This window comes from Aythya ferina, assembly GCF_964211825.1.
Source record: "Aythya ferina genome assembly, chromosome: 11".
NCBI lineage: Eukaryota > Metazoa > Chordata > Aves > Anseriformes > Anatidae > Aythya > Aythya ferina.
In genome coordinates this window covers 14,468,113-14,492,982 of record NC_140307.1, presented here as the reverse complement: position 1 = coordinate 14,492,982, position 24,870 = coordinate 14,468,113, and the positions used below count along the sequence as shown (strand labels likewise).

The following is a 24,870-nucleotide window of genomic DNA, read 5'->3' as shown; positions in this document are numbered from 1 at the left end:
ATGCTACTTTTGAAGTAATTACAGACATTTCAACAAGATGATCTCTGTGTGCTTATTTGTGTGAGGCAAAAATGCTGAAAAATGCAATATACTTAGTTGTGAAAGTATGCTCCTAAACTTCATGCAGAGTAAGAATTAATAAGTTATTTCTCCTTTCACTAAGCAGCGTACTTTTGTCATTAAACTTTCTTTGGGGTGGAAAGAGTCCAAAACATAAGCATCCCTCTACTATCTTTAAAGGAGAAAACACGTGTCAATAACTATTTATTAATTTATTTAAAATCACAAATGTGATTTTAATGTGGTGCTACTGAGCAAACACATAAATACGAATATAGAATGGATCTAAGTGTAAAATTCAGTTTGGCATTTCCCCAGTAATTTGAGTTTAACGGCATTCAGACCTGGAATTATTTTAGGCATGTCCCTGTACTGAATCATTTCCTGTCTGTCTCCTGAAGTACAAGCGTTTCAGACCCTTCACTTCACGTGTCAAATTCAAGAAGAATTCTGTATACATCTGGTGCTAGACTGGCTAAGCCCTATTCTTTCTGAAGTCAATAAAAATTTCACATCATCTTAAATGGAAGCATGCTTCTCACTCTAAAAAAAATGCATAATGAGACTCAAAAGCATCTAGCTTATGAAATTTGAAAATATACTTTTATTTACCTTCTTAAATTAGTAGATTCAGAGAGTTAAATCAGCAAAACTGTCGACTGTATAATTGCATTTGTAATATATACTCTAAAATCAATCAAGAGTTCATGATCAGATAGGAAGTAGTTCGCTTAAAAGATGCAGCAACTACATTATTCCCCCCCATTATTCATACACACTATAAATAAGATTAGGATAGTAAGACAGGATACCTTTGTGACAGATTTGTGAGGTTGTGTAATATCTGGAACACAAGCTGTTCCTCAAGTGTTTTTTAGTACTGGATCCTTGGGTTTGAACCCCATTAATAATCCATGTGAATCCCATTGCATTTACATTTGTCTTTTTGTGTAATGTTTCTGACTGTTAGAGTCACTGGTGAATGTACTAGCATCATTTGCAGTCAGCCTCATTCAAATCCCGATCTCAAGTATGTATTACCCTTTATCTTGTTAACATTCATGATGCTGTTCTTGGAATACCCTAAGACTAATACATCGATTTAGCAGGGAAGAGTGCTTATACCTTGATGAATGTCTTCATGTAGGAATACCTGTGGGAAAATCTGTGCTAAACAAACCATAAAATTGGAGTTTAGGATTAACTGTAAAATCAATTAAAAGACCCAGACTCACTAAGCAGCCAACATGAAAAGAATGTGGTAAGGAATTAAGCTCTCAGGAACATTCACTGATCGTATCTCCCTGCAAAACAAGAGAAAAAGGGCTACAGAGAAGTTTTGGCTGGTACATTTTGAGAACACTTTTGAGGCTAGTCATTAGCCAAGAATGAGAGGTGGGCTCCACCAATGCAAAATAAGTCAGTGCTATGAATGAAAAGGGACATTTGTGACAGAGCAGGGCATCATAGTTTGGAGATATCTTCCTCTTTCTGCGTTCCTTGTGTATAGATGACTTCTCTGTTGTCTTCTCCTCCCTTTTTGCAACTAAAACAAGACAGATGTATTAAATATTTGTAATTGCAATGAAGGAAAAGCACCATTGGATATTTAATATGTGCTATTATGCATGCATGAGATTATTTTTCTCTTTACGTGTGCAAATGCCAGAACAACTTATTGTTACATGTATTTCAGGAGAACATATTCTGTCTGGCAAAGTCAGTGCTGAACACAAAGGGATATAAACAGGCTGTAGAAGAGTTTGTAATGTTAGTATTTTTTTCCAGAATTCAGCCTTGGTGGCAAAACAGTCTGGTTAAATGATCTCTTGTCAGTGTGGATTTCTTCCCCTTAAATAATGTGACCTTTGGGAGAGATTTTCTCTAAAACTATTCCCTTCTTGTTTCTTTTAGTGTTCCAGGAAAAATATGAAAAGATTCAGAGAGCAACTAGGAGCAGCAACTCTAGCAAAAAGAACAAGAAAAAGAAGAAAAGACAATTGGAAAGACAGAAAAACTGTGTATGTCAGTTATTTAGCCTATGTGCTTGTCCTGTTTAGTCTGGAAATGGAGTCTCATTTCCTAACTGCTTGTGGGAGTAGCTGAAGTGTGATGTGTGAAGTGTAATGTTACTCTCCCAGGTACTCACATAAAACTCCCTATTTCTTGTCCCTGTATCTTTTAAGGATTTATATAAGCACTGTTAGAGTAAATAACTATTGTGCTGTTTTTCATTAAAAAAACAGACATTCCTACAGTAGCAGAAAGGCGGCCACTATGTCACAAAACTTGCAGCAAGTGAGTCTTAGCGATATAAACATTTTGCTGAGTAAAATAGAACTACTTTGGAGTATATGATACAGGAAGAATAACACCTACTGTAATATGAAAAAAAAAATAAATCAAAGCTTGTAGGAAAAGATCATATCTCCCAAAGATCAAATGTTACCAGTGTAAAAACTATCACCGTCCTAGGTTTCAGGCACATGAGCGCTTCTTTGTATTAGAACAAAAAAATGGTTTGACTTCTTTTCCTGTAATATGGCAGCAGGACGTCTTACCTTTTCCTTTTGAATAGCCAACAGGCTACTGCAAGAATGATGAGAACTCCCAGAATGCAGGCTATCACAACAGAAACAACACCTAGAAGAGGGAAAACAGTACAAACCAGTTGATTTAATTTACTTGACAGCAGAGGGTTGGTCTTTAATCTGTCATAACATTTTCATTTTGCATCCTCAAATTTCCTACAGTCTGCTTACGTCCCTTTGCAGTCATGGAATGGATAATTTTGCATAGATGTGTACCAGAAGGTCCCAATCTCACAACTGAATCCACAGTTTACATCATTGTCAATTTAGAGACACCTGCCAAGGTCGCAAAACCAACATGCGGGCAAAGGCATAGAAGCAATGAAGTCCAAAGAGTTTCTGGTTTATAATGTATACGACAGCATAAGCAAAAATAAAGAACTAAACCCAGGCAACTAAGGATTCTAGATTTGATGCCTGTTTTTTTTTCATAGCAGAAGGACTCCATTGAAGATGGGCAGCTGAAGAGTGATGTACTTTGTCACTGAAAATGTTGCATAAAGGCATCTAAGAAGGTAAGAATGAATTCAGGATAATAGTATAAATAGTATAAATCGTAAAAATGAGCGATCTCACATTGGCATTGAGATATTAAACATTATCATTATAATACAATTCTTGATATTCTTGATCCGTATGTAATTTTAGCCATGAAAGTATTTTTAGTTATTTTGGCCTACCCTAAGATCATGAAGATGAGTATTCTTTTCTTAATTGCATTGTCATGATTCATTTACACTTTTAAATATTTTTTTCAAATGGCTATTTGAATCTAAGCAATATCAGAACTCTTTCCGAGTGAAGCTGGCAGGTTTCATGCATTCCATCTAAAAGTTTTCTGTTATTAAATAGACTTTTGAGAAAGCAGAATGGAGTTTAGCCTTACGCCATTTATCCCATTGGATGCTTTATTAGTTTTAAGTCTAACTGAATAGAAGAAATGCGATTAATGGATCTGAAGAATAAATGTATTTTAGAAAAGGTGAGTTTTGCTACAGTAAATGTGCATCAAATGGGCTGCAAAACATAACACCAAATAGAAAATTGTGGAACAAAACCTTGTCATTTAAAGAGGATAAGGAGAAGGAGGTTAAAGTTCATGTGTTATATTTCTGTATGATGAAAACATCTTGGGAAATTCAGTTAGAATGTACTTCAGTTGTAATGCTAAAATCAACACTAGAGACCAGTTCCCCCTTAACTTGTGGGCAGTAGAAGGTTTCAACATTGTAATAAGTTTCAGCTGCATGTATGTGAAGCTAATTTTATCGGAATAGATTGCTGACAAAATACATTATAAACATGTTTGACTTTCGCTGACTAATCCTTTAAGGGTCGAGACATTTTAAAATGCAGTACTTGTTAATAGTGAGCACGAATTTAGATTTTAATTATTGGCATCCAAACATGGATGACCTAGTACTTCAGTTATTTGCATTCTTGACACAAAACAGCTCAAGGTCCCCATCTTGTGGCGTTTGGGCTCAGATGAAGATTGCAGCCTTGAGACTTGATACTGAAAAAGCAGAGACGTTGCTCTGAACACGTTGTGTTTTTTTTTTTGGCAGAGGCACAACGTTTGGAGCATGCACAACAGGATTTCTTTCGCACGTGTGTGTAGTTGCCTGTCCCAGCCCATGGTTCAGTGTTTGGCCTTCCCTTTTCAGCAAGTGCTCTCTGTTCCTGCCTGTGGTACATCTGGCAGCATCAGGCTGGGCACTTGCAGCCAGCATCCAGGTGCACTTCAATTGTGCTTTGGCAGGAAAGCACAATTGTGCTTTTTTTTTTTTTTTTTTTTTTTTTTTTTTTTTAGGTGAGAGGCTGCACCTGTGAGGGAGCTTTTGTGTCTGTAGTAGGTGGAATGTGAGATTACAGGGATGATGATTACCTTTTTTGCAATGGATAGAACATTTTGCTATGGTTCACCGATAGTCAATGAGCTTTTGTAATTAAATGTACTTAGACTGAATAGGGTTTCTATTAAAGTAGCACTGAGCAATGCCTTCTGTAGCCATAGAGACCGGCTCTTGGGTGAGAACAGCAGGGTGGGCAATAACCCGTACAATTCAACCCTGGTAAGTCATGCCAATTTTAAGGATGTGTTGAAAATGCTTTTATAGTCAGTATCACCTCTGCAGGGGAGGTGAATAATGTAGCTTAGTAGAGGAAGAACCAAATGCTATTCTTGGGTTTGGCACTGGTTCACTGCAGCAATTTCAAGAATGTCATATCTGAGTCAAATTTGACCCCATAGATGGATACAGTAATACTTACCCTATTTCTGTGAAGTGTATGAAAATTATAGTGTCTGATTTTAAGTTATTGGGATCATGGATTGTAACTCAGTACCTTTTACTTTAAGAGTTAGTGTGATTTACAGAGAGAGAGCACACAGGTGCTGAATGGTCAGTTTAAGACCCAGGTTGAAAACTGCATTTCTCATTTCTGCCTGACCAGTCTGAATCAAAAACTCACTGGTGCACAGATGCCATTAGCAAACCAGCGCTATGCCCTTGCTCAGTCCACCACGTATTGAATCTTGATGAATTGAGAAGAAAGAAAAAGCAGAAGTTGGATCACTGGGATTCCGTATTTAAACATGGGGTAGCTGCTCACTCCAGAACTTCTGTTACTTCAGTAAGTGTTTCTACACTGACATTGCTATAGTAAATTGTGCTTGAATTTAGGACAGATACTGCAGAGGATGTTTTACTGTCTCAGAAACCTGGTAGCCTTATTGCAAAGTTTTCTTCACTCAGAGGGTGGTGAGGCACTGGAACAGGTTGCGCAGTGAAGTTGTGGTTGCCCCATCCCTGGAGGTGTTCAAGGAAAGGTTAGAGGAGGCCCCAGGCAACCTGATCTAGTGGGTGGTACCCTTGCCTGTGGCAGGCGGGGTTGGAACTAGATGAAATTTAAGGTCCCTTCCAACTCAAACCACTCTATGATTCTATGAAGTCCTGATTCTGCTGCTTAAAATCATTGTATACAGTCTGACTTGAGCAGGGATTTGAAGGGAATCACTAAAATAGGCATTCTGAACACAGTTAGTTCTATAGCTGGTGATTGAGATTTGAGGTTTGGGAAGAAAGTTATAGACCTTTTCCTGATCATATAAGAATACTGCGGGGGAAGAATATTTCTAGTTGTCCATACCACAAAAGCAGAGAAAGGACCAACATACTTTAGCTCTTTCCCTTTTCCACTATTTAGTCATCATTTAGTTTACTCAAAATATTTTTAGTGCAACAAATTCTAGTTTGTATTTTACTCTTGGAGTTATTAAGGATTATTGATAATTTGGTAAACTTACTGGCAATTTTTTATCTATTTTGGTTAGACAGAGAACTACTGGTGTAATTCTCGTTTTAAAATTAGGTTAAATTCAGACATTCAGCAGGATAGCCTGAGAATGATAAAAATCTAACCTGCTACCATTTATACACTTAAAGACATTTTCCCCCATATGGTAGTATTATGAGTTTAATATAGAGATGGCTTTGGAGCTCCTCTTTTTCCTAATGTAAACAAAACATAGCACTCAAATTATTGCTTAAACCTCTGTTTATATCTTTTGACTAATTGCAGAAACTTAAAATATAGTACAGGATGATACTTAGTGCCTTAACTATCTCAAAGTAGTCAAAGGTCCCAGTGAGTTTTCTGTTAAATGGATTATAAATTTTGCCTTAGAAGTAAGATTGGCCATCTTAACTTTTTATAAATTCCTTGGAATGATAGAGCATATGGCCTGATTTTTCATCTGACCAGAGTCAGTGTAAATGTGTTGACTTCAGTGTTAAGCTTGCCTTCATGATTTTGGGAATGTTTAAATCTGTCTTCTTAAATCCAGTTGTTTTTGAAATGTAAAGCTAAGTGTTCACTACCCAGTAAAATGAAAGCATTACCTTAAATATTTCAGGTTTGCTAAGTCTGTTTCCAGCTTTTTGGAGCCTCTAAAATGTCTATTTTCTGTTGGAATTCAGTAATGCTGGTAACAAATTAGTATCTTGAGATTGTTAAAATGAATGCTGTTTCCAAAACTGCCTACTCACTGTTGGCTGAGACACTTCAGTCTACTTTTTGCATTCACTTATTACAGCATTTCGATTAAGTTACTGTAAGTTCCTTATTGTGCAAGTTTAGTTGGTTTTGTGTTTTTTTGTTTGTTTGTTTGTTTGTTTTCCTTTCCCCCAAAAACTTTGGGAATTAAAGCTCTAGCAGTTTAGGACTTTCTGTCCTTAGAGAATTTCAAAAAAGCAGAGGCCACTTATTTCTGAGATTTCTGTTGTGTATGCTTGCGTCATGTAATGCATTTTGCTTTACCTTTTGTGCTAGAGATATTTCCAGTCATGATACACATAGATAGGCTCTATGTGACATCAGAAATGATGTCATGGGCTTCTCTTTTGTTACTGAAAAATAAAACTGGCTTGCCGGGGTACAGACCCACTAGTGTTTCGGTTTGGGCTCCATTCCACTCAGTAGTTAACATCATGGAAACCTTGGGGAAAGTCACTTTTGTAGACCTCTATTTGCAAACTGTAAGACTTGTGTAGATAAGTAGGGTCAATGAGAACCTAAACTGAAAGGTGCTTGATAAAAAGTCTGAAATCACATAGTTATGACTCCACTGACTGAATTTAGCTTCTTCATCTCCTTTATTGTATATTAAACAAAAGGATATGTTATGTTGTTTCTCTGCACCTCAATATTGGGAAATATCCCATCTCTTCTTAAATTACTGTCCCTTCTCCGGTGCTGCAAGTTAAAACAGGTGTTTTTCTAGTCAGTAGCTTTCTCTAGGGTGTGCAAAATTGAGGCCTAAGAGAACCTGAAGTAGTCTGGATCTCTGAACCATACCAAAAACTGTGTTGCCTTTAGCACTTAAGCTTGCCCTTCGTACACCTGGTCCATAAGGCTTTTTTTGAAGATCAACTGTATTGTATTCTGCAGATAGAGTGGTTAATAAAATAAAGGTCAGGAGCTGCAACAGTTATGGAGTTGTAGCCTTTCTTGCTCTGGAGATGATGAAATATAGAGACCTAGTGCTGAGCTAGAGAATATAATTAAATTGTGAAGTTATGGCTTGTGGTCAGTCTGCTCAGGACTGTAAATGTTTTTTACTCATGTAAAAGTACAGAGAAACTAAGATCTAAGTCATTAGAAATCAATGTGAGAAATGTGCTTAGGTAGCAAGGACAGAAAGATTAACATACTTATTTACATAATTATTAAGTTACACACAATTATTTCAATACATATATATATATTATATTGTGTATTGTCATACTGTAACACTGCACAATTAAGCTTTTGAATCAGTCCATCTTTGTAAGATGGCTATTTTTTTCACTTGTAATATTAGATCATACAATACAGTGTAACGAGTTATTTTTACTTGCTAAGTTTGAGTTTCTCAAGGACCTCTTCTGATTCTCTGTAACTTCCCCCAAACAGTCTCCCAGAAATGCAATGCTGTGATTCCTTTTAAACTTGCTGTCTGCACAAAAACAGACCTGATATTACTGAGAGCCTGCAAATGTGACTCGTGAGACAAGGCCAGCTCAAGTAGCTAAGCTGACTGAAAGCGTTCAGCTGTAGAGAGCTATTTAGTGTTTGGAGTGACAGCAAATAGCTCTGCTTAGCATGACAAGGCTGAACACATCTTCCTTCTTTTATCTCCTTCCCTTTGATCAGAAGAGTTGCTTGGTATTGGCTTGTCTGATACCTGTTGTGAAACAAAACTTTTTATATGCTCTCCAAATATTGTTGCCCATGCAACAATGCAGAAAGGGAAGAAAAGGGAACAAAGTGAACTACAGGAGAATGGAACCCCCACATTTTTGTAGTGGTTCAGGCAACGGGACCACCACATCAATATTTCAGTTTTACACAAGTTGCTGTGCAGTTTCTTTGCATAGAAGCATTTGTACAGCTTACCTTCACGGAAAGAAATAAAAACTAGTCTTTCACGAAACTCCTGAACGTTGCGGAAGTTATCGACCATTTCCAGGGGTTCTGGGTCATCACTCTCTGTGCAGTACATGGCTGTTTCCAGTGCCAGTAACTGTAAAGGAATCAAACTCACTGAGAGGGTGTGTTTGAAATTGTAGAGGTAGTCAAAGGGAAAAGGATACATTAAATAATACTTGAAAGTCTTTCATGGCCTGTGAGCTAAATAGAGAATGATGTGTAAACACTGTGACACCCCAGAAGCCCCCACCTGTATTTTTTCTTTTTCCCCATGTACTGATAAAATTAACTCCTGCTTAGTAATTAGCTGACAGCAAAATTGGATGGGAGTAAACATGGTGGCCCTTTGCATCTTCTTCTCCTTAGAACAGTCAAAATCCTAAGCAATATTAAAAGTTATTTCATGAAAGAACTCTCTGCTTTGTGAAATAAATTATCTGCGTGGACAAAATTAAGAATGGACTTTCATCACAGGGAGGACACAGTAATTAAATCTCATATTAAATCTGATATTAACATTGTTTTTCCTTGTGCTTATAGCCAGGTAAACTGGAAGGTAGCAATTTGGAGTTTATATATATCTGTCCACTTGAAAAAAAAAGTTAATTAGGTGAGCATAAAAAAGTTAAATTGGAGAAAAGTCAGGGAATTCAGGCTTGACAAATAATACATCACATGCTTTTTGGAAACTTAACATCTACCCAACTTATCATACCTAAGGTAGTCAGCACTGAAAAACCTAGGGTCTAGGGTTTAGGGTTCAGACATGAAACCTTGACAAAAATGATTTGGTAGTGACTCAAGGGAAGACTCAAGGCAGGGAGCAAGTATATAATGAAAACAGAAATAAATCTTACTTTACTGTGATTTTTCAAGCTGATACCGTTAGAAATAGCTAAGCAGTTGGCTGTCATTTATTTATTTTGGTCAACTGAAAATGTGCTAGCTACACAGAGAATAGGGTATTCGTTTAAGTCAGTTCTGTGATGTGATGTGCTTCCCACCTAAAGGATTTTAGCAATGGTCACTTTCCAGTTTTTATAGGAAAGTAAGAAATCCAGGATATTAAAATATGCATTACTGTGTCCTAGCAAACATCAATCAGGAAAACACATGTTGTATTTAAACTTGCCTGCTCTTGTGAAATTTTAACAGGGTGTCGGAAGACTGTCCAGAGAACACTAGGGTAGCAAGGAGGAGTTGTCAGGGATCCTTCATAGCGATAGTACTCGTCTGGTCTGTCAGGAAGCAGTTCTTGAATATTGAAACCAGGGACTTGGACCATCTGATCTAAAATAGAGGATTTGTATTAAATGCTGAATCATTGCTGTGTGGACTGCCTCCAGTGAAGCAATTTTGCTTTTCAATAAGCAGAGTGCTTTCAGTCATGTCACTAAGAAAAGAATCCATTTTAATTGAGATGATTCCAGTTTAAATAGGAAATAGTTTCTTAGGTTTCCTATATACAAATCATCTTGGATACCAAATCAGAATTTTGTAACATGACCTGTGGCCATGTTAACCAAACAACACCATGTGCAGAAAGTAAGGCTCACATGGTGTAATGGATGCGTGTATCATGCTAGCCATACTCTCTTCAGAGAAATGCATTGAATTTATTTTTTTTAAGTCAGATAGTTTATGACTGGTTTGCCTGGGATTCCTCATCTGTTTTTTCAGCTGATTATGTCCCTCTCAGAGTGATCTGATATCTCAATTCAATATAGCCACTCACCTTTGTATTTCACGTTCTGGAAGTGCCTGAAGATCTTTTCATATGATGGGTTGAAGGGTCCAATCTGTAATGAGAAGACGGTTAACAGCTGTGCAAATCATGGTGGTCTGAATATTAATCTTTGCTTCTGCACACAGCAGCTAGCAGTATTTGAAGAATTCTTGTGTAAGGGAAGCATGTACAATGCCTGGATATTCATTTACTAGAATTACTCTTTTTACTAATAATGCTTGTAGTCTCTCAGTGGCTATTAAAGCTGCTCTGTTAAGCTCATGCCTTAATAACTACAGTGTAGACCTCTAGTGTGCTCTTGAAAGACATGATTGCCTGTTCAGTGTGCAGCGCAAAGGAAGAGTAACCATTTCCTTTGAAAACATTGTAGACAGAAATTCTCAACTGACAGGCTTCTCAGATCATCTGCTGGTTTCTAGTCAAAGCCACATTTTTCCACTCACAAACGTTTTTTAGTCTGCTGCTCCTCACAGGCCAAGAAGATAAAGAATGACAGTGTTGGTACTGCAGGGCCACTGGCAAGGACAGTAACTCAACTGTCAAGCAAGACTGTGTTTTTCAACTGCTCCCAGCAGCTTTTTCGTCTAATAATCAGTGCCTTTTTTATGAATTCTTTGGTACTTAGCAACTCCTCTGACAAGCACACATAGTGAACTGGTGTCCTTAGATCAACTGTAAAAGCCACCAGCTGCCTGAACATTTTTCAGAGACCTAATCTGCAGAATTAACAACATTCCCTTATTTGATTTTAAATACTTTTAAATACTTTTCGTAAGTCGTGACTTAGGAAAAGGAAAACAAACAAACAGAATCCCCAGTATAATATGAAGTTCTCTGAAACTTTTCACTTTTCACAGCTGCAACTTCCAAATGAACTGAAATTCAACACTAAATTATTTTCAAAGTCAGAACTGCTGGGAAGTGAGCTTGGGTAACATTCATTAGAATTAGAGCTTTGTCTGCTAACTAGAATGTTTCCACTTTTTTCAATGGAAGTGTGAAAACGTGGGTATTTTCAGGCTTTGAGTAAAATATTTTTTGTGCTGGAGAAAATCCACACATTTAAAAATCATCTTTATAGTTAATTCTTATAATTAAGACTTGTAATTATCAAGACAATAGAGAATTAAAAATGTACAAGCTTGTCAAAAATTTCCCTTAAGATCATTATTACCTTTAATTTCCTATTTGTGGAGCTTTAGAGTGGAAAATTGGAAACTTGTCCTGTCATCTTAAAAAAGACACTGGATTTGCTTGTTTATAATTTTGTGTTGCTACTGTAATCCGTGATTCAAAGAATCTAGGAAGCTTGCATCCTGAAAACGATAGTCACATCCTAATTCCACGTACTTGCCAAAGCCAGGGTTGTGTCTTCCTGTGCCCCTCTGCAGAGCTAAAACTGTTGCATGCTACACTAGGCAGTTTTTTTGAGTAAGTAGGTTTGAAATTCACAGTTGTCTATTGTTTGATAATCTCTAATAATTCATAGTTTGTAAATGAATGCAAAAATGGCTTCAACATCTGAAGTTAATTTACTGGAAAGCATTTAGAATTGTCACAATTCCTCTTTTCTTAAAATTTGTACCTATTATCTATGTGCTAACGGAATCTGCCTCCTCTCCCCCCTCCCCCCCCCCAAACAGAAAAAGAGGAACATCTATCCAGCTGCAAAGCTGTTAAATAATCTAGCTAATTTTTTTACTTTAAAGTTCTCTGGCGACTTAATGACTGAAAGCTTGTTAAAAAATAAAAACCCTCCACCTTGTATCCTACCTCAAGAAGGATGGCCAAAACTGCCAGCCCATCTGCTTTGTCCATTGCTGCTGTTACATCTGGATATTTCTCAGAGTTATAATGTACAATATGCAGCTACAAAGAAGGAGAGACAATGTTATGGCAATGTGTGGGGCATGGTAACATAGTTATTTTACAATCGAAAAAGACCAGTGCAGCCATCTCAGGCTAAGACATTACTATGGCATTCTTCAGTGGTTTCTGGGTATAGTGTTAAGATCTTTAATAGAGAAAAGCAAAATTTCCAGAGCTCCCACTCTCAGACCCTCTTTGGCTATTACCCATCCTGTCTACATGACTGGGGGGGTGGGGAGGGAAGATCGATTGCTTTGTCTTCAAGGCATCCTGATTGTTAGTACTAGCACTAGTAATTTTTTTTTCTGAAAAAGTAGCATTTCATTTAATCATTTTGAGGTAAATATCCAACTGGTACTGCTTTTCAAAATCTATTCCCAAATCCATAATTTAGTATGAGGAAAGATAATAAATAGTTCTTCACCAGATTGAAGAAGGTGAGTTAAGTTAGAGGAAGAACATTTCAAAATGTTGTTTAAACCAAGCCAAGCAGCGTTGTACGGCCAAAAGATATATGTTTTACAGAGAAGAACCTAGGTGTCAAATATGCAACAATTTGCTTGAAATTATTTAGGAAACCCAGTGCCAGTCCTCAGTTTAGAATATAATTCCTTGACTTGTGGCATATTTATGAAAGTTCATGGAAGCCTATCTTACTTGCATGTACGCATAACATTTTACTATACACCTAGACCATAAATTCTTGAATCAAAACCTTTCAGCCTTTTCCAGTCATATACCAAAGGTAGAGAAACAGTGTAAGAACACTGTAATACCACAGGTGAAGAAACTAAAACAGTGGGACTTACACAGCTTTGTTTCTTTCCCTGAGTTCAGCTTGTCTTACCTCTGCTGCAAAATGCTTCCCACTGACTGTGTGCTCTGAGCCTTCTGACTTGTTTCTGTTTCCCCAGTGTAGGTGAAGTTGAGATGCAGTGTATTCAAAAGGGAGATTTCTGAGGTGCATAGTAGGCGACAGATACATTTTCACTGTAAGCAGATCAAAACCAGATGGGATGAAACGATAACACAGCTCTTAAGCACAGGGCAAGTAAAACTACTATGTCTAAACATATTACATAGAGAATGAATGAAGCAGAATAACTATTAGATTCTTAACTCTGAATCCACCTCAGGCTGTAGGTAGGAACTAAACACTTAAGTTGTCTTTAATCCTTTCTAGGCAATTTAGGAAAATTTAGAATATTCCGTTTTCCCATTTTCTTGAACTAAAGGAGTTGACTGTGAAAATTGTTGTTAATAGAGATCTTTCTCCTCCTTCCTTCTTCAAATGCAAAATTATTTCATCTTTATTAAAAAGGAAGTTATTGAAGCAAAACTTAGGCTCATGTGCCTTGTTTCAGTCCTCATATGGAGGTTAAAAATGGCTTAATAAATTAAAATTGCTCATGATACCTTTAAACTGTTGTTATATTGAACTCCTCTGCCTATTGATGTTCCCTCAGGAGCATGTGGCAAAAACAAACAAACTACTATCTCTCCCTCCCTTCCCCTTCCCCAGTCAAACCCAGAGTATTGCTGCCAAGCAGCAAGGTGATTATAGATGTAAATAATTAGCATTTCCTCTCTCAACGTGGTGAAGCGAGGCTTTGGCGTGCTGAATAACAAACCTTCTTTCTGCTTGCTAATGCTGTCCCGTGTGGAACACAACCTGGGTTATTTCTTGTGTAGAATTAGAGTAGAGAAGAAATGGAGATGTTCTTTGTTGTCATTGTTTAGTTGAGAAGTTTGGTACTTCATAAAGCAATGGTTTGTATAAAGAAAAGATCAATTGCAAAGCAATTTTCTTGTTTTTCAATGTGAATGCAGTTTCTCTGAAACATCCCAGGTGTGTTTTTCAGGGAAAACAAGGCTCAAAACCTTAATGAAGGAGCAGCTGCAAACCTATGTATTTTCCTGCTAGCTAGAAAGCTTTTCTTGAGGTCTGCTGTTTTCAGTCTAGCTGAAGTAGGTAATTGTATCTGGATTGGCTGGCATTGAAACAGATTAATTTTGTGTAGAAATGACTGATAGGACAATACTAAGTATCCTACTGATTTCTTCTCTAGCCAGAAGAGAAGGTAACAGCAGATGGTGTAATGGACGCTCTAACAAAGAACTAATTTTTCATTACTCACAGCAATTAAGGTTTGTATCTGAGTGAAGTTTCTAGAGAGCGAGGGTCATGTGTCCCCTGCCTTCTAGGAGAGTGCTTACCTTAGAATCAATTCCTGTTTTAGGAAGATGAGTTTACTGAGAGGGGGTTATTTTTTATTATTTTATTTTATTTTATTTTATTTTATTTTATTTTATTTTTTTGTCTTGACTTTTATTAGGCGGTGATTAGACTTGTTTTCGGGCCTAGTTCTGAAAATCTTGATGGCATAGGCAGTACTAGGAACTTGCATTTTACTGTGTCACTCTTAGATGAGGGACAGGCTGCCAGTGTTCCTCTTTTGTCTGTACCTGCTCTCTTGTCTCTACCTGCTCTCTGGCACTGTTAAAATACACAATGATAATGTTTTCTTGTCTATCTATTGATCATTTAGATTGGCCTAATACATTCCACTGTGCCAGTACAATCTTTCATTCAGGGCCAAGAAAGTTTCTTAAAAAAAGATTTGCAAGGAAAGTGTGTTCCAGCCATTCCTAGTCTAAAACAAGCTGCTTTAGACTTGGTTTCTAGTGGGAGAAACTATTCAGGGGGAAAAAGTGACCTATGCCCTAGGGGATTGGTCCTTACCTAGAGAATAGGCATATGATGTTGTACAGAGCAGGTTCACCCCACTGAAAGAATGAGGAAAAAGAGAAGCGTGCACTTCAAGCATCTTTTAACAAAGCATGCCAGAGAAGAGCTGAGGCAGAGGCCATTTTTTAATACAGGTTCTTTTGATACTTACCCAATAGGGGAGGATATAAAGAAGGCCCTTATACTTGGTCATATTGACATGACATGAAATACTGCGTTGATATGGTAGATATTGCAGACCTTGATGAGACTGTCTCTTCTCTGCTTTTACCTCCTATACAGACGCTTTTACTACTGTGGTGCAAGGCATGTTTGTAAACTTTTTCTAATTATTTTTCAGTCTTCTAATCTATTTGTCTTATCCTACACTAAAGGAAGTTTCTACCTCAAGTCAGAGGAACAGAATGGTGCTTTTTTTCATGTAACTCAACTAAGCTGCTTTGATTAGAATATCAAAGACCCGTTGCACCCATATTTTATCAGTTTATCTCTTTCTAATAGAATCACAAAGTCTGTTTTGGAGCACTTCAACCAAAGTAGGAATTAAAGCTTTCAAAAGCATGAAATTAATTTTGACGTGCCTAGAGTTGATTGAAAAAAACACAGTTTTTTGATTCTGCTTATAGCAAATCTAGTATATTTGCAAGTTCCCTTAACCTGTTCTCTGGATTTGTGTTTCTGATTAGAAGGTTTCATAATCACAGCTTAATTTCAACTGATAATCAAAGTAGTTTATCCATGAAGTTAAAAATTACAAACTCCAGCAACTCTTTGCTTCATAATTGCTGACTGTCATTGGGATCCCTTACCTGAATGACCATTATTGGTCAGTGTAAACCGGTCGGTGGAGGGCACATTATAGCCTATGAATTCTAAAGGTGAGAGATTAGAATCGTACTGGAGAATATCTCTGTGAAAATCTATTGGTGATTGAAATACTCCCCCACAGAATGGATATTTCTTCGGCCAGGCCTTCTCTCCATCAGGACCTGTGTAAGTTAACAAAGAGGCATATTTGTCAAGCCTTAGCTATCCAGTTATTATCCCCCCTCACTCCACTCCTGATTCAGCTCTGATCCAACACTTAGAAAAGGAGCTTTTGCTGAATTTTGAAGACTCTTTTTTTCTTTAACTTTTCTCAATTCAATGTTTCCAGTATGCCACTTGATAGAAAAGGGACAAATAACCATAGCGATACATTTGCTGGCAGAGGAAGTACCAGTAAAAGTCTCATGTAGAGAGACTTTAATCTTGATTTTTGACATCCTCGACTACCATTTTATGTAACACTGCACCAGTGGAGAGCTGCAAGTGTGGTAGCTCCCCAGATTAAACCTACAGGCAAGGCCATCATAGCCAGCCATGGTGCCTCGGACCCTCTAATGCTGGAATTGTTTCCCTTCAAAGTCTAGAAGAATGACAAGTAGAGTATGTATCTATGACAGCATTAAGATTATTTACTGACATGAATGAATTTTCCCTATAAAAGTTACAGGCATATGCATGCTAATGTGTCAATTCCTGTTTTCTGAAGAGAATTTCTGAAAGTGACTTCATGTTTGCAGAGGGAGGTTTGCATACTTTCCAATACACAGAAAACTGGACTTCTATGAACTTTTCCTTATCATACAAACTGCCAAGCTCTATCTAGCAATACTGCATAATCCACAGTAAGAAGCTAACTTGCAAAAATTGAAAGTGTTGCGGTAATTTGACCTGTAATAACTCGTTCAAACTCCTGCAAAACTTCTTTCATCACAGCTTTTTGCCCTAGGCAATTTCTACAAGGAATTGATAATATCAAGAGATTCTTAGTTGTACCTTTTATTTAATTGCTTATTAATAGTACCAGCTGTTCACAAACTGTAAGCTGGGACTGTTTGGATTTCAATTCCAGAAGATGTACTCACAATTTGTGTTGCTCCCTAATACTGAAGATTTATTGCAATTCTTTCTAAGGCAGGAAGATCTTTGGGGATCACCCAGCCTGACCTATGTAAGACAGGCTATTGGATCTCCTTGGATTAATTACTACTTTAATGAGGCTATATCTTTCAGAAAGAGAAGGACAGTCTTTCTTGAAACATTGCAGGTAAAGATAATTCATTAATGCCCAATGGACATTAACTCTCCCTGGCAGCTTGCTTGTCACTGTGTGTTTGTCTAGCTTTGACTTCTTTTAGAAATTGAAGAGCCTTTTGTTAGTATACTTGTGTTCATCATGGAAGTACTTATAACACAGAGGACATAGGTTCTCTCTTCTCTTAACTAAATAGTTCCTTGACTATTTATTTATTTGTTTATCTATTTTGTTAGAGGGCTTCTTTTCCAAACCTGGAATATTTATTGTTACTTTTTTGAAGCCTCTCCAATATGTTAATATCTTCCCTGAAATGTGGATGCCAGAATCTAATGTTAGATCAGGTCATCAGTGGTAAAACAAGTTCAGATCTTCTCTGAGGGAAAATCAACTGTCTTTTTTTTTTTTAACATAAAAGAGATGCTTCCAAGGATATTGATAGTGGAGGTGAATCTGAAGTTCTGGTGCTCAAAGAATGACTTACTTCCTCCTTAGAGCTCTTTAATCAAGGCATAGGTTAGCACATGACGTTTTTTGCAGTGTGGATACTCAGACTCAGTCGGTACTTTTCAGTATAAATAGGCTTTGATGTTGCTGTAACTTAGATCTTTGACTCCACTGCCAATCACTTTAATTTCTTTCCTCTTTGATCTGTGTGATATTATCTTAAAGTTATTTGCAAATCTTTTTAAAAGCTAATAAATGTTATGCTGACACTACAGAAAACTGGATACTGTCCTTTAGATGTGTTTTGGCAGTTCACTGATCCATCAAGATGAACATAGATTCCATACTATGGGATATATATACTCAAGGATATTTCCCAGTAATGTATATATCAGAACATACTGTGAAATGATAGTTTCTTGAAGTTGAAACTTGACGTGCCACACAATGACACTGAAATCTAACACTTTCCAGAAAACTAAAACTACAGCAATGTCAGAAAAAATTGGGAGAAGCCTTTATTGTAATTAGACTCCAGTGCTTTTAAAAGGCTTGGTTTTTCTGTGCATTGATAAGGTAGTGGGTATCCAAGAAGACTTTAATATAATACAAAACATAATTTTGGAGACTTGGTAATTAAATTAATAATTTTAAATTGGTTTTTAATTTATGCATAACATAGAACCCTAGTCCCAGCCAGTGGAAACCACATCGTGAAGTACCAACTGCATTTTCTGTACTATGTTTGGATGAATCAAATGCCTTTAATAATTGGCAGCAGTGTATGGGAATTTCCACACCAACATTAGCAGTTCAGAAGGGAAACAGTCTTTGCTATAAAATTCTGTAGATACTGCAGTCTTTATGTACCTTAATCTTTACTAGCTGTTACCCTTTCCTTGCCATAAATCTGCAAATCTACCTACAGGCCTCTAAGCTTCAGCAGTTTTTGCTTGTTTCATACTTCTGCTCAATTAAAAAGAAAACAAAACTTTTTTTTTGGTACAAAACCATTTGTTTTAGAAATTCTGCCTTTTTGTCACACGGTCTTTCTAATTTTAGTGCTTCAAAACTCCTGTCTTAAAGAGCTGAGCTCACTGTAGCTTGGTTTTGCATAGATGAAATTGTGATTTCCATGGTAGATAAACCCCACAGCTGGAAGACATTTCTCAGCCAGCTCTGTTGAAAATTAATGTTTGATTGTGAAATATATTTTCCTTGCTCTGTACCAGCATATTTGGAAAAATTCAGTGGAAATCACTGTGTTTATAGAGGTTCTGATCACTACTGAATAAAGAAGAGTATGTGGATGCGGTAAGATTGGCCTGTATGACAAGTTTCATAAGGTATTAACATAAAAAGCATTGCAAACATACCTTAGTATTCAATTTCCCACTTTTGTGACAACAATTACGACCAAGGGGAAGACCCAGGCACCTCAGATGATGTTTGCTGCCCTGAGGATCTTGTCAGCACTGTGCCAGCAGAGTGGTAATAGTGCCATGGGCCTGTCCAATCCAACTAATGCTAGCATGTAGCTCTTGAAGTAAGCAAATTAAAGTATGGAGTTGTCGGTATGGGTAGAAGTATGACCCCTCTTGCTCCCACTGCTCCTGGTGCAGCTATGAGTGCTCTCTGCTGTAGGATACTTGCATGCTCAGGTTGTTCAAATCCAGCTTGTGCACTGCCTCCTTTTACATTTCCAGGGCCATGTTCCCTTACCACACTGTAAATTACCCTGAGCCTCGCCATGTCCTCATGGCTATTTTATAAAAGATGCCTGTAAATAAAATAGTAGTAAGTCTCTGGACTTACACAGTGAGCTCCACAGTGAGCTGGGTGAAATACCCTCAGTACCCACACTGCAGGTATCCATTTTATCATACCCTTTGACAACTGCTAGCTTTCTGCATGCTTAAGCCTTTAGCCAGCTCCACAGCCCTACTGCTGGTAAGTGATGCAGGACAGATGATCCTTTAGGGACAACAGTGCTTGTGGGATTTGCATGTTAGCTGACCAGAAAAAAGAAGAAAATGGGTCTATGAGACACCAGTGTTACCAGCAGGGTTTTTGCTGTGATGCTCAAGCTTCTCATGGGAGATCCAAGTTCTCAAAATCTGTAGTGAATTAGGTAGTAAAATGCATTGGGTCAGTAACACGGGGAATGTCTTTGCTATATTGCAGCCATGCAAAGCACTCTGCCCGTTTTCTGCCAGCTGGAAGCTGTACAGCTGCAGTTGGCCCAGGGCTGAGTGAAGGCTGAGAATCTGGGCTCAGTGCCGCAGTAACATGACCACATGGTTTCCATTTCACTCAAAGCGCAGGCAGAGCTCAGTCATACCATTCTGTACATAGCCAGTATGTGCAGATCTTCCACATGCGTGTCTAGAGGGAAGCTTGTGAGGTAAAGGGATTGCCAAGAGCTGTAGCTGTCTCTGCTAGTCCTCCATTCAAGTGCTATATGGGAAAATCTGTGAATGTTTTACTGCATTCACAAACACTGGCATTTCTCAAGGGAAGAGGGACGTGTCTTAGCACAGGTTTTCAGCACCTCAGTGAATTTAAGTTGGAATATTTGGCAACAATAAAACCAAAGAGTTTGTAAGTTTAATTAGCCTAATGTCTGTTAACAACAGTTCTTGTGTCTGTGTTGTAGCATGAGGTTGTCTGTTCCCATGCTAAAGCACATTAGTAATTCCACTGATACTATTCTTTAAAACTTCACTGTAAAACTAGTTTCCTCCCTTCTAGCTGCTTGTGCACTCCTAAGGAGTGATTATGGTTCTTTGATTTCATTCCACTCTGCTAATATTAAGGGAGAAAGCCAGAATCCAAAGAATTGAAGCTCAGCCCTCTAATTCTAGAAGTTGGCACCTGAATTTCTCCTCTGCCCTTTACCTTGTACCTTGACACTCATCTTGAGATCAGCTTGCACTGACTGTAGTGGCTTGACTTCCTTTCTGTTCCTGTTGGCTTAATTTTAGTGGGAGGCATTGCAAAGTATTGCAAGGATAAAAGTAAATAGTGGAAGGTGAAGGCTGCCATAAAAAAAAAAAAAGGTCAGTGGGAGAATATGAAGGAGAGGCTTCTTTCTGGCTTTGACTGCAGTGTATTTTTCTCTGTGCAGAGCAATGTTCTACCTCTGTTTTTTTTCCCGATATATGAAAAGAAGAATTCTGTACATTTAAATTGCAGTTTGATTTTTTGAAGTTGCTGTTATATGTTTTTTTACATAGATTTAAAAAGCAGTAGTTGAAGGAAAAACATAAAAACTTCTGTTGTGAACCATCTCTCTATCCTTCAGTACATGTGAGAAATCAAACTGCAACGTGGAAGTGCTTAGCATGAACTCATGAATTTGGGCACTGAGAATAACATACTCTGAAAAATATACTGGTACCAAAATTTCCCAGAAAGGGAGAAGTATCTAATTTAAACCTGCATTACCCTGGGAAGAAGGACAGAACTACTTTGCTGGTAGTAAAAGTGTTGATTTCCCTACTAACTGGCAGGGCTAGTTTCCTCTGCTTGCTGCTGGCAAGGTGGAAAACCCAGGCATTTGTTATTCAAAGTATGCTAAGCCTTTTCACTAAATGAGAATGTGAAATCTATGTTCATGTACTAGCGATTAGATTAATACCTGTAGACGTGCAACTGACAATTTTTGTTTTGCTTATGTGAAATGAGTCAGGTAAACTGGAGCACAGCCAAAGGGAGTAGTTGGAAACAGCAAATTAAATCTTGGGGTTGTCTTTGGGCAGCACCAAAAGCTTCTCTGTGGGCATGTGGTGTATAAAACACAGCACTGAATGGGGAAATACTGGTCAGAGGATTTGTTCTCTTAAATCTCTAGGAAATTCTTCCTGAGCAGCCATCAGACCCTTCAGGCTTAGTATCTGACTTAAAGGACTAGTGTACAAACCAGCACTGCTTTCCCGAATATTATTTATTCTACTTTATTCACTTGAGGGCAGGGAGAGGTACATTCTTTGCAGAGCTGGGCTGAAATGTGCTGCTGCTCTGTGGCAGATGGGGAAACGGAGGGCTCTGGGCAACCTCTGCAGTTGCCTGGCCTGTCTTAGCCTGCTGAGATTCCTGTCATTCAGCAAGACAACGCAGAACACGGTAACTAACTCTCAATCACCCAAATTCTAAGCCTGATGGACGGATAAGGCGGATCCGAACCTGGGTAAAGACAGTGAACCTAGTAGGTTCTCACCAGAATAAATTCGGCACATTCTCCTTAAAATAGGGAACATACCCATGACTTAGCATGCACAAATTAGTTAGTACTTACCAATATAAGACCATTTTGACCCTGTTTAAAAACAAACAAAACATTAGTGTGAATATTTGAAATTGGGGTTACTCTGTTAATTAAAGAAAGAAATTGCCACTTAAACCCATATACTGAAATATGCAGTACTTTTATATGTTTTTCTAGTTCCAGATGTTGGGCAAAACATAAAATTTTTCAAAGGTTATGAACCCAACTCACCGAAATTGTGACTAGAATTATTCCTGTGATCCTACCCATAGCGTTTAACTTTCTTGTAGTCACGTGAATCCTGGACCCAAACTCTTGTCACTTTTTTCTTTTTTCTGTTTTGAATAGCCACAGACTATATGTAGGCATCCCCGTTTTTTTTTTTGTTTGTTTGGTTTTTTTGTTTTGTTTTGTTTTCTGGTTAGGTATACAAGCAATATAAGTGATGGGTAGTTATCATCAAACCCCCATATGCCTAGCTGAGAAGTTTGAAAGACATCAGGGGTTTGCCAGGTGCTGCACTGAGATATCACGGACAGTCCACAGTCCTTTCTGCACAGCTGCTCTGGGATTTGCCAACAGAAACATACAGGAAATAGATGGACTTTGAAAAAAGGGGATATGATAAATGAAACAACATAACTCAAGAGATCCTGGGGTTTCCAGTGAGTATTAAAATTATCAATGATCAATACTCCTCCACTGCTTAAGGAGCTGAACTTGGAACAGTGTCTTTGCATGCCTTTTGAAATGTGAAAATTTCACTTATGTAAATGCTCTTTTAAATTTTATTCTATTTTTTGTCCTGAAACCTCCTTACGGTCATTCAGCTTGCTATGTAATTACAGGAGCTTGTGCTGACAGACCTGAACAATTGTGGTTATCAGGCAATGCAGATCCTTACTCACTGAAAATGTAACTTTATTTCTGCTTCATAAACAGTTCTGAATTATGAGTTTTGCAAACACTCAGTGTGCTTGTGTGTGTCTGTGCACACGCAGGCAAGCAAATATTTATTCTTAGATGCATGTCTGCTCAGTACGTGAATCTTGCTTGCATTTGTTGTACTCTGCAGTGTACTCACAGACAGAGCTCTTCACTAAAGAACGTGGTGTGAAATGTTTGGGATTAATTTGTTGGGATGTGCAAAACAGCTGCTCATAGCTCTTTTGTATCAATGTGTGCTGGAAGCACTGAGCTCTGTGGTTCCAGTTTGTCAGACCATTGGGCTTGCTCTTTTACGCTGGAATTTTCAAAATGAGGTCTGTGTAATCATCCTGGCTGAAGTCCCTAGGTTCCTTGTGGAGGAGAATTCGTGCCCTGTTTTAGATTACAGCATGAGAAACCTCATTCTCTTCTCCCCTTATGTCTGCATGGGATTACCTCTTACCTATGTTTTTGGGGGGTCCTTGTGTCCTGTGGTCAGCAAGTTGTATAGGCACCACTTGCATAAAGATAGTAACCAACTGTCAACACATTTTAGAAATCCCCACATCTTCATCTGAGCAGTGTTTGAATAAATATCAGTTTAACTAAAATAGCTAGTCTCCACTCCTGCTGCTATTTCACACTAAAAGGTGTTTGAAATATCAAAACTCTTTCTCTCCATATATATATATTATAGTCTAGAACAACCTTAAACAATACATTTCAAAGATATTTGATATTTTGGGTTTTTATGCAAAATAAAATAAATAAAAGCTTTAAATCTTTTGCCAAATGGAATTTTCCTCAGCCTGTGAGTGTCTTTGATCTGTAATTCACTAAATTTTGCCTTTACTGATGAGCACAATAATAGCAACTACTATAGGTAAGGCTAAGGAACATGTTGCATTTACTTCATCTAACTTAGATCAGGAGATGAACAGATCCCAGAGGGCAGAATCTTTGGTTTTGTCTGAATGAACATGTCAGAGCTGTAAAAGGAATTTGCTGCCAGCCTTAGACTGTGAGCAAGGTTGATAATAAAATTAGAATGAGGCAGAATGTCACACAGTCTCCCAAATTTGGACAGAAGTCTGATTCACATCTAGAAGGGTACTAACTATAAACAGCTCCGTACCTGTGGGGACTCTCCTGCTGCTTTGTTTGTGCTGGGATGAGTGCTGCTGAATAGTAACTGTTACATGCCCATGCATGGCAGAGAAGCCTTCTCTATTGTCAGAGGCATCATTCTGGAAAGCACCAAGCTCCAGAAACCTATGCCCTTCAAATGGGAGATTCTGCTAAAGAATATAGCATTTTATTTTATTTTTTTTTTCAGAGAAAATATGCCTGAAATAACAAGCTGACCTGAAAAGTTTGAAATTCCCTCCTGAGTAGCTCATGCTGAAAACCTGGAAAAATGCTTCTCCTGGCAGAGTTCTGTAAAATCCTGACTGCTCTGGATTACATTTGAGCCTTCAGGGTTTTCCTTTCATGAATATACGTGCTGAGTAAGTCCTCTCACACAGCCCTATATTATGATTCTCCCTCATATCCTATAATTACACTAGGGGGATTATAATCAGCTTGAATGGATGAAAATTAACTCCTAAAAAGAGAGCAAGGAGCACTGACCTCCTGGTCTGTTTAAATATAAGACAATGAAGTCTAGTATGTGAGAAATGGGGCACTTGACAGGGATTGCTTTCTTTTTGTCTGGTTTAAAAATAAATGGGGCAGAGGGAAAGATGCCACGCTTCCACTAAGTCAGGGAAAGACCAGTCTCCACTTCATTTTATGAGAAACAAAAAGATCACAAAGTAAGGCATACTGAGCACGCAAAAAGTCTGTAACACAAACAAAATCAGAAGACAGATTTATTTTTTCTTTAATTTCTCAGAACAGGTGTTCTGATATATAAAATAAGGATGCTAACTCCAAACTGCAGAGTGCAACAATATACATGTTAGAGCATGCTACTGAAATAGTAATTTTTAAAGCCTTAATTTTCTGCATACTTTAGATGCCCAAAGTTAAGAGTCACAATAAAATAGAAAGCCAAAAGACTTTACCATTCAACGGCGCTGGTAGTGAGAGTTGTACCTTCAGGAAGAGAATAAGCACCGTAGTGAGTATGACTCTACTGAAGCTCTTGGCTGACAT

General features: G+C 37.8%; 1 protein-coding gene and 1 long non-coding RNA gene across 2 annotated transcripts in view; one reads left to right on the top strand and one right to left on the bottom strand.

Moving 5' to 3' along the window:
- LOC311442427 overlaps positions 1 to 4,811 on the top strand; it is a 15,946-nt gene extending 11,135 nt beyond the window's left edge. Inside the window, exons 4-6 of the long non-coding RNA XR_014696639.1 lie at positions 1,975 to 2,081; positions 3,086 to 3,166; positions 4,220 to 4,811. This is a non-coding gene — a long non-coding RNA (uncharacterized lncRNA). The remainder of the gene's footprint in view (positions 1 to 1,974; positions 2,082 to 3,085; positions 3,167 to 4,219) is intronic.
- CA12 (carbonic anhydrase 12) lies at positions 679 to 24,870 on the bottom strand (the record flags this gene model as incomplete). Its single annotated transcript, XM_084531614.1, has 10 exons — positions 679 to 1,606; positions 2,622 to 2,703; positions 8,592 to 8,718; positions 9,757 to 9,914; positions 10,360 to 10,423; positions 12,145 to 12,240; positions 13,088 to 13,230; positions 15,799 to 15,978; positions 21,814 to 21,834; positions 24,780 to 24,870. 10 exons carry the CDS (start codon positions 24,868 to 24,870, stop codon positions 1,525 to 1,527), a joined length of 1,044 nt encoding a protein of 347 aa, XP_084387740.1. The 3' UTR covers positions 679 to 1,524.